Source organism: Erythrolamprus reginae, chromosome Z, assembly GCF_031021105.1.
Source record: "Erythrolamprus reginae isolate rEryReg1 chromosome Z, rEryReg1.hap1, whole genome shotgun sequence".
Lineage (NCBI taxonomy): Eukaryota > Metazoa > Chordata > Lepidosauria > Squamata > Dipsadidae > Erythrolamprus > Erythrolamprus reginae.
The window spans coordinates 144,854,850-144,865,064 of NC_091963.1; the positions used below are offsets into that span (position 1 = coordinate 144,854,850).

General features: G+C 40.4%; 1 gene segment (V, D, J or C); it reads left to right on the plus strand.

The window, feature by feature from the left end:
- The first annotated feature begins 266 nt into the window (after positions 1-266).
- On the plus strand, positions 267-5,090 carry LOC139154296 (Ig heavy chain V region 914-like). The segment is given in 2 exon segments: positions 267-354; positions 4,726-5,090. Coding segments are annotated over 2 exon segments (453 nt in total).
- The last annotated feature ends 5,125 nt before the right edge of the window (positions 5,091-10,215 follow it).

Here is a 10,215-nt window from a genome sequence, read left to right on the forward strand (position 1 = left end):
AAATCTGTGAGAGAAAGTCTAGAGAAACTTTAAAGAAAATGCAAAAGACAGCAACCATGAGAGTGAGGGGACTGGAAACTATAACATGGTTGGTCCTGGAACTGGGTATGGATAATCTGGTGAAGAGAAGGACCAAGGGAGACATGACAACAGTTTTCCAATACTTGAAGGGATACCACAGAGAGGAGTGGATCAGGTTATTTTCCAAGGCACCAGAAGGCCAGATGAGGAATAATGAATAGAAACCGACTAACCTGGAAATAAGGATGAATTTTCTGATGGTGAGAATGATCAGCCAGGGGAACAGCTTGAGTGTAGAGGTTGTGAGAGCTCCAACACTTGAGACTTTCAAAGGTAAATTGGACTGCCGTTTGTCCAAAATGTTGCATTGACTCCTATTTGAGCAGGGGGTTGGACTACATGATCTGCAAGAGTCTTTCCAACTCTAATAATAATCTAAAAGTTCAATTTGTGTAATTGGAACAGCCAATAAATTTCGTTGGAAGCTCAAGATCGATCCTGGCCAAAATAACACGGAACATGTTTAGCAGTTGTTTCCTAGAAGTTCTCTGAGACTGAATATTTTGGATTGTCTTACTTGGCAGCTGCTGCTACAACTTCATACCATATAGAACAAGTGTCAACCCTGAAAGCCCTCTTTTTCTTTGGATCTTGAGGGTTGCCACATTTAAAGTTTGGGAAAATGGGAGGAGGGAAACGATAACAAGTCTGTGAAAATGTATAGCGATAACAACATTCTTTTCTCTGGGAGTGAAGGACATTCAGCATGGACCTAGATGGGTATGGCCGAGGGTTGCCTGCAATTTGGATGGTGAATTGATTGAAGTATTTGATGGACCTGTGGGTGGAGGGGATATATCTTTGACTTTCTTTTGGGTGAGAAAAACATGGAAGCTTTCAGAATCAAGTTTTCCCAGATGTGCCAATATGACATCTCTAATGAAACTTTGAGGAATTGCTAGCTCAGAGTTTTCTTTCATTGTGGGATTCCTTGAATCCCCCAGACAAAAGGAGTTTTGAATTGGGCTACCTCTCACTAACAATTAACAATAATTTCATTGTTGTTAGTCGTGAAGTCATGTCTAACACACCACAACTCTATGGACAATGTTCCTTCAGGCCTTCCTGTCCTCTAACATCTCCTGGAGTATATTAAAGCTCATGCTGACTGCTTCAGTGACTCCAACCAGCCACTTCATTCTGTGCTGCCCCTTCTTCTTTTGTTTATTATTTATTTATTTATTCAATTTTTTTGTGCCGTCCTTCTCCTTAGAATCATGGCAGCTACAACATGTTAGCAACATGCCAGCATATTGCCCCCACAATCCGGGTCCTCGTTTTACCCACTTCGGAAGGATGGAAGGCTGAGTCAACCTTGAACTGGTGATGACATTTGAACCGTTGACCTACCAATCTAGCAGTCAGCTTTAGTGATCTTCAGTACTGCACTCTAACTGCTGCACCACCTCAGCTTTTGCCCTCAATCTTTCCCCCATTAGGCTCCTCTCCAATGAGTCCTTCCTTCTCATTACATGGCCAACAATTAGAGTCACTCAATCAGCTAGATGATTGTTAGCACTCTTTCGGAGTGTCCTTGAGATCACATGGACTTTTCTCTGTGCTTTCAATATCACATGAATAATAATGGGATTTGTGCAGCAGAAGGCAGTCCCGGAGGTATTCTTGTCCGATGCCATGTATGGCTTTATAGGTCATTACCAATACTTTGAACTGTGACCGGAAACTGATTGGCAACCAGTGCAGATCACGGAGTGTAGGCAAAATGTGGGCAGATCTTGGAAGCCCCACAATAGCTCTTTCAGCCGCATCAATTTCCGGTTGCCGATCAATTTCCAGTCACAATTCAAAGTGTTGGTTATGACCTTCAAAGCCCTTCATGGCACTGGACCAGAATATCTCCGAGACCGCCTGCTGCCGCACGAATCCCAGCGACCGATTAGGTCCCACAGAGTGGGCCTTCTCTGGGTCCCATCAACTAAACAATGTCGCTTGGCAGGCCCCAGAGGAAGAGCCTTCTCTGTGGCGGCCCCGGCCCTCTGGAACCAACTCCCCCTGAAGATTAGAACTGCCCCTACTCTCCTTGCCTTTCGTAAGCTCCTTAAGACCCACCTTTGTCATCAGGCATGGGGGAACTGAGACATCTCCCCCGGGCATTTACAATTTATGAATGGTATGTCTGTATGTATGTTTGTTTAGAAAATTGGGTTTTTAATATATTTTTAAATAGTAATTTAGATTTGTTGTAAATTGTTTTTCACTTTGTTGTGAGCTGCCCTGAGTCTGCAGGGTCGTGCTGAATAAATTGTTGTAAATTGTTGTAAATTGTTGTAAATTGTTGTAAATTGTTTTTCACTTTGTTGTGAGCCGCCCTGAGTTATTCAGGTCGTGCTGAATAAATTCTGCGCGACCTGAAGTTTCTGAACACTTTTCAAAGGAAGCCCCATGTAGAGAGCATTGCAGTAGTCAAACCTCGAGGTTGATGAGGGCGTGAGTGACTTTGAGCAGTGACTCCCAGTCCAAATAGGGCTGCAACTGGTGCACCAGGATGCCCAAGTTGTGGACCCTCTCCGAGGGGGTCAATAATTCCCCCCCTGGGTAATGGATGGACAGATGGAATTGTCCTTGGGAGGCAAAACCCACAGTCACTCCGTCTTGTCAGGGTTGGGATTGAGCTCAAAGAATCTCCTGAGAGAATTAGAAAGATGTGTCCTCTCCTCGCTTTGGACACAAAGTGGGGGACAATATTGACACTGAAATTCCGTGGCTTATGGGAGAGGGTGAGGGAGGGGAAAAATTCTAAACAGATAACTTTGGAGGTGTGATAATTGTTCTTTCTGTAATTGTTCCCTGAAAATCTCTGAAGGAATGTTCACCTTTCAAGAGGTTACAATCCTCTTTGTGAAACATAAATATTTTATTTAAGGAAAGGATATATATCATTTTCCGTTTTGTCATCAGAAAAATTGTCCTTGAAATGAAGGAAGAAAAAAGGAAATTGATGTTTTACCAGGTTTGATGAACATTGAAAAAAGTTCTAAAAATGGACATTCTGCCTTTTTAATAATTCCTAAAATGTTTCATTATTCTAGAGAGGGATAGTTTCTAACTTTCTTCACCACTATATAGTGAGATTTTTAGGATTCTTTTGTCTGGGTATTCTGGAAGAAAGTTCACTGCATAACAATGAAGATTAAGGAAAATGTCTTCAAAATCTCAGTTTTACCTTCCTGTTTACAAAGTGATCTGACTTCTGACAAAAAAAATCACTGAATTTCAATTTCTCATTTACCATCATGGCAGAAATCTGAGAATGAAACTTTAGGATAATGTTTCTAAATATCCAAATTTCTTTTCACATATTAAGCAAACATCCAAACTGAATGAATCTCATCAGAGAATTGGAAAAATGTGTCATCTCCTCGCTTTGGACACCAGGGGGCAATGTTGATCCACGAAACTCCATGGTTTATGGGGGAGGGAATAAAACGATTCCAAATAGATATTCTCTAATTTTGGAGCTGTGCTCATTGTTATTTCTGTAATTGTTCCCTGAAAATATAACCAAAATAAATTCCACATTTCAGAAAGCTGAGGCAAAAAGTTTTATTTAAAAATCATGTGCATCATTTCTAGTTTTTTCCTCAGAAAAACTGTCCAGGTAGTTCAAATCTTTGGTGGAAATGAAAACATTATAGAGGGATGTTTTGTCAGGTTTGTTACACATGCAAGGAAAAAGGATATTAGATATGTACACTAATCCAAAAGGTTTGAGGATAAAGCTGAAATTGGAGAGTATTCTGTTTGGATTAACAGACAAACAGAAAAAAATATCCTCATAAAACTTTGCTTTTATATAGGATAACTGCAGGGAAAATATCCTTAATAATAGAAAGACTCAGCACCCCCCACAATGGAGCAATAAAATGTGAAGATAATGGAATGTGCCAAAAAGGCTAAATTAAATTTTTGGGTTGTTCATAACTTTGCATCAAAGAGAAACACATGCACTAATGAGGAAGGAAGGAAAGAAGGAAAGAAGGAAGGAAGGAAGGAAGGAAGGAAGGAAGGAAGGAAAACAAGTGCAGAAAGAAAAATTTAAAATAAATGGCAATTGTATAGCATACTTCCCTAACTCCAATATGGTAGCTTTTTATATTTGGTCTTTAATATATTTATTTAAAGATATATTTCTATACATTTATTCTTTTTATTTTTAAAGATATACTTCTATACATTTATTATATTTATTATAAATTTATTTGAGAAGTGCAAGAATTATTAAGGTAAAGTAAACCAGTTATTTCTCTTCTCTACTTATAAAAAAGCAAAAACAAAGAATGAAAAATGTCATAAGTTTTCTTAAGATTTGAACATTATTTGAAAATTGCATGTGTAAAGTCTGTGCAAAGAAACCTTAAAAAGTGAGGGCATGGAGAGTGCCTTTTAACCCATGCAATATGTAAATCAGGGTACAATTTGCCCTTTAAAGGAATCACGAGATTTCCTTTTTCAGGCTGCACAAAATTTAAGCCCTTCCCTGAATCAGTTTCTATCAACTCTCCTCCGTTCTTTAGAGGAAGCAAAAATGGTTCTGTGGCAAAACCTGCTATTCTTATTTGCTCTCCTTAGAGGTACTATTTTTCCTTGTTATTCATGTTGATTCCTTTTAATTCTTTCATATAGAAGGGCTCACTGAAACTCCTCTCATTTTAGGTATCCAATCACAAGTACAGCTGGTGGAGTCTGGAGGGGATGTGAGAAGACCTGGAGAGTCTCTCCGTCTTTCCTGTCAAGTCTCTGGATTCACCATCAGCAGCTATTGGATGAGCTGGGTGAGGCAGGCCCCAGAGAAAGGCCTGGAGTGGGTGGCCCGCATAGATGCTGGGTCATCTCCTTCCACTTACTACTCAGACAAAGTCAAGGGATGCTTCACCATCTCCAGAGACAATGCCAAAAGCCAGCTGTATCTGCAAATGAACAGTCTCAAAACAGAAGACACGGCAGTCTATTACTGTACCAGAGTCACAGTGATGGGAAGTGAATCTTAAACCAGTCAAGAACTCACTCTGCCTCTGAGCAGCTCTCTGAAATGATTCACAGATGTTTCTCCTCGTGTTTTTTTAATGATACATTTTAATTGTGCTGCAGCCTCCCTTTAATCATTTTCAAATTTCATGCCTTTTGACTCTTGGATCAGTCACAGAATGTCCACACTACAAAGCTAGATTTTTATTTAATAAAAGAAAATCCTACACACCTTTCCAATGAAAATCTATTAGCACTTATCATGATAGCCCCTTAAGCTATTTGTGTTTCTCTGTTCGTGACTATATGGTACATTAAAAGAAAATGTGAATAGAGAAATCTCATCTATCTATCTATCTATCTATCTATCTATCTATCTATCTATCTATCTATCTATCTATCTATCTTATTTCAGTTTTCCCCAAAATATGACCTGCCGCAAAAGCAAGTCCTAGCTTGAATTTTACATGCGGGCCCAATATAGGTCCTGTTGTTGTGACCCGAAATCTGCCCATGCAGTTGGTAGCAGATTCTGTCTGAGATGAGGCCAATGAGGTGATGTAGAAGCAGCTTGTGCAACTGGCACCTGTTGTGGTTCAGTCTCAGGCTGCTCAGGGACCGGCTGCATCTCTGCTGGCTCCATGCCCGGAGGAGGATGACAGCGCAGAGGAGGGGGCTGAACAGTTGGATGGGGGAAAGGAGAGTCAGGAATGGGATGAAGGAGAACAGCATGAGAGCCCCGGGGGGGGGGGGGCTCTCCCCAGCCAGTAGCTTGGAGTCATTAGGTGATGACGCACAAGCTGTCATTGACATGAAACAGAGACGTTCAGAGCAACAAAAGGAGCAGTTAAAGAAATATTATCACCATTGAATTAGAAACAGCTGGGTTTGGGTGTGGTCCTCATCAGCAGGGTTTAAAAGGCAGGCAAGCCCTTGAAGCCATGTGGAGTGTTATCAATTGGAGTTGCGATGACCTGCTTTGATTCTCAGCGTCTCTGATCATGGCTTGTGGCCTAGCAGTCTGGAAGACTCATGGGAGGCGTATGTTTGCTATCTCCAGCTTCATCTTGGCAGCAAGAATCTGGTATTGCTTCATGGACTATTGCCTTCGTGTATATATTTGAAGTTCCAGCGTTTTTCCTGTTTGTAAGGACATTTTCTGTTATCTGTGTTTTCCTTGAATTATATAAACTGCCTTTGCCTTTTACCGGTGTGTCTGGCTTCTCTTTTTGGGTTGGTCTTGGCTTCCGGAATGACTCAGACAGAACATCACCCAAGTCGGATTTTTGACAGTGTAACTTATAGAATACTGAACCAATCAGGCTTTTCAAACACTTTGTGAACAATGATTTCATCAGTGGATATTGCTGTTCTGTTCGGGTCTGTGAGACCCGAAATCAAGGTTTGAGACCCTGTAAAAAATTTTCCCTGCATATCTGAAACTTGAAATTTCATGACTTTTCATCATTTCAGGGGTTCTCTCTATGAGAATTTTTTTTGGGGGGGTGGGAGGTTTCTTTCTTGCTGAAAAAAAAAACTCCCTAATGTTATGTTCCCGGGTCACCCTGACCCAGACCGAAAACTCTTCATTTGCAGTGCTTATGTTTGGTCTTTTTGAAAGCTTTTTTCACTTGGAAAGTAGTCTGAACATTTCTTCACACAATGGAATGAAAATTGAACTGAAAAAATTAATCCTTATTGGTTTATTTTGCCCATAAATGTGCCTCCCCCCCCGTTTTTGTGAAAGTTTTTTCAATTTATGGATAGTTTTGCTTGCAAAATGCAGTCTATTTTACTGGAGTTGGTGTGGGAATGGTACCTTGAACATTTCTGAATATAAGAAAAATATAAAGGAACTGAAAAAAATGATTCTTACTGGTTTTTTAACATCAGAAATAAGGCCTCCCTCCCCCCCTCGGCTGCTTGCAACCATTTTCACTTTATATTTACGCAGGCTTCAAATCCAAAATATTTTTAATATCTTAGGCATTCATTTACTCAATTTAACAATGCTGATCATCAAAAAAATATTTGTGGGGGTGGGGAAAAAATTTTTTTTCTGGGCAAAAAAAAAGTCACGTTTAGTCTGTTCGGGTCATATAGACCCGGACCAAAATGATTTTTTTTAGGTACTTGAATTTGGTATTTTTGAAAACTTTTTCAACTGGAAAACTAGTTTGAACATTTATGAACATAATGATATGAAAATTGAACTGGAAAAATTGAGACTTATATTTTTATTTTGATCAAAAAGCCCCTCCCCCCATCCTTTCTGAATTTCGTGTCAATTTCTATTTTTTAAGGCTACAAATCCCTAAGGAATTTTCCCCCAAAAGGTTTGATATACTAAATTGAACATTTCTGAATATAAGAAAAATATAAATGAACTGAAAAAAATGGTTCTTATTGGTTTATTTTTGCCACAAAAGGGACACCCCCCCCCCCGGCCTTGCTGTGTGCCATTATTGTCACTGTTCATACATATTTGTCTAGAAATATTTGGAATATCCTTTTGAAAATCAACCACATTGTAGCCAGATACTGGACTCAAGCAGAGCTGGACAACCTGGACAGGAAAACTAGAAAATTAATGATGATCCATCATGCACTACACTCCCGCAGTGACATTGACAGGCTGTATTTACCAAGGAAAATAGGCGGCAGAGGACTTTTGCAAGTGAAGCAGACAGTAGAAGAAGAGAAGCATGCATTAGCTGACTATGTGAAGGGGAGCAAAGAGTCAGCGTTGATGGAGGTCAACAATAGGAAGCTTCTCAAGATGGAGCAAACTAAGGACCAGTACAGAAAAAAAATGTAACTCAATGTCGTATGGACAGTTGGCAGAACAAAGCATTGCATGGACAGTTTGTGGAGAAGATTGAAGGCAAAGTGGATAAAGAAAAGACCTGGTGGTGGCTTACAAGTGGAACACTTAAAAAGGAGACAGTACTGGGAGCAGTGCCAAAGGATCTCAGCGAACATTTGAAAACCATCGCAATTGACAAAATCTCCCTCTGTCAATTGCAAAACGCCGCTTTACTGGGATCGGCAAACATAATTCACCGCTACATCACATAGTCCTAGGTGCTTGGGAAGCACCCGACTGGTGATGAAATACGAAATCCAGCATAGTGATTTCGTTTGCTGTGTTGTTCTGACATAACAACAACAACTACTACTACTACTACTATTATTATTATTATTATTATTATTATTATTATTATTATTATTATTATTATTTAGATTTGTATGCCGCCCCTCTCTGGAGACTCAATACCTATTTTTACTACTCATATTTCCATGCTTTTCAACTTCTAGGTGGTCAGAAGAGGAGGCGGGGATAGGAGGTCACTTCTAACCACAGAACCATCTCAGAGATAACTTTCTAATTTTTCTTGGACATTTCACTTGGAAAAGCACCTTTGGGACAACCAAGACCTGGATGACTGAGAATCCCCATAGGCATTTAATCACAAAGTCACCCCACTAAAATAAACTTTTGCATCGGACGGGAAATGAACACTCGGACACCAAGCTGGGTAAAATGGGTCACTTTATTAAATATTAACAGAAAGGCCTGCAGGGGTCACTAAATGGGGCATAGTTTCCTGAACACAACATGCTTGGGCAACTAAATGGGCGTAGCTCCATGCCTGGTCAGGGTGAAGCATGCTCTGCCTACACCAGCCCTTAAAGCCACGCCCAACATGTGGGAGGGCTCACCCCCCATGACTTGGAACCAGAAATGACTTAGATGAGCCCCAAGGGCACCCCCTTCACACTGCTCCATCCGATTAGGCAGCATGGGTTGTGCATCGGGGGTGCCAATCATCTTACAAAAGATGCCCAAAGGAGAACAAACAGTTGCTACTGATACCTGTTCCACCATGTTTCTGCATTATAGTGACCAAGTATATAAACTTCCAATTGTTGAATCAAAACCTATTTACATACAGATATGCCCCATAACCATAAATTCATTTCACTTGTCCAGGATGGAGTAGGCGAAAAAACCCACAATCTATAACAAATGCTGTAAGATTGCAAAAAATTCCTACTTGGCCCCAATCCAGGGTGTTTTAACAAAACACCCTGGATTGAGCAGAGGGTGGGTGGGTGGGTGTCTGTAGGCCATCGAGCATGGAGGGCAAGGGAAGCCACGGTGGCAACAGGTTCTGATAAAGGGTCTAGCCCCACCCTCACTTCCCAGAATGCCAGGGTGGCCAACGAGATGTTATGGGGTGCTCTCACGCTACTGATCAATGCTGGAGAAGTAACAACTGATTAAAACACCACAGAAAATAGCATTTAAAAGAGAAATTATGTTGGACTGCTATTCAGTTCTTTTTGGATTTCTACAAAAAATTATATTAAAAGGGAAAATGTATAAAACCTTTCCTGAATTTAGACATTCTGCTTTTTTCATACTTTTTAAAATGCCTGTTTCAAATGTTCATATGCTTGTTCATCATTTGTTCCACTGAATCACTTTTGTGCAAGTCTTTGCTTTTTATTATTAAGGTTGTTTTCACTTTTCTTGAAACTGAAAACTTTTAAAGTTAAATCAACATTGTAGGGAGTCTGGGGAAAAATGTGAAACAAATGCACTAGTGAGTTCTTTTATCTGAAGCAATATGTAAATCAAGTCACAATTTCCCCCTTAAAAGAACAAGGTGGTTTTGCTTTTCAGGCTACACCCACCAAAACAAAATTTGTGCACTTTCCTGAATCCTTTCTGACCCATTCCCCACCATTCATTGCACAGAGCAAAAATGCTTCTATGGCTAAACTTGATATCCTTACTGGCAATGCTCCATGGTAATTTTTACTCCCTTCTTTCCATTTTAATTATTCTATACAGAGGAGATTATTGACAAACCTTTCTTTTTAGGTGCTGAGTCTCAAGTTCAGTTGGTGGAGTCTGGAGGGGATGTGAGAAGACCTGGAGGGTCCCTCCGAATCTCCTGCCAAGCCTCTGGATTCACCTTCAGCAGTTATTACATGTACTGGGTGAGGCAGGCTCCAGGGAAAGGCCTGGAATGGATTGCAAGGATAGGAACATCATCATCTCCCATTAGCTACTCAGACAAAGTCAAGGGACGATTCACCATTTCAAGGGATGATTCCCGCAGCCAGCTACATTTGCAA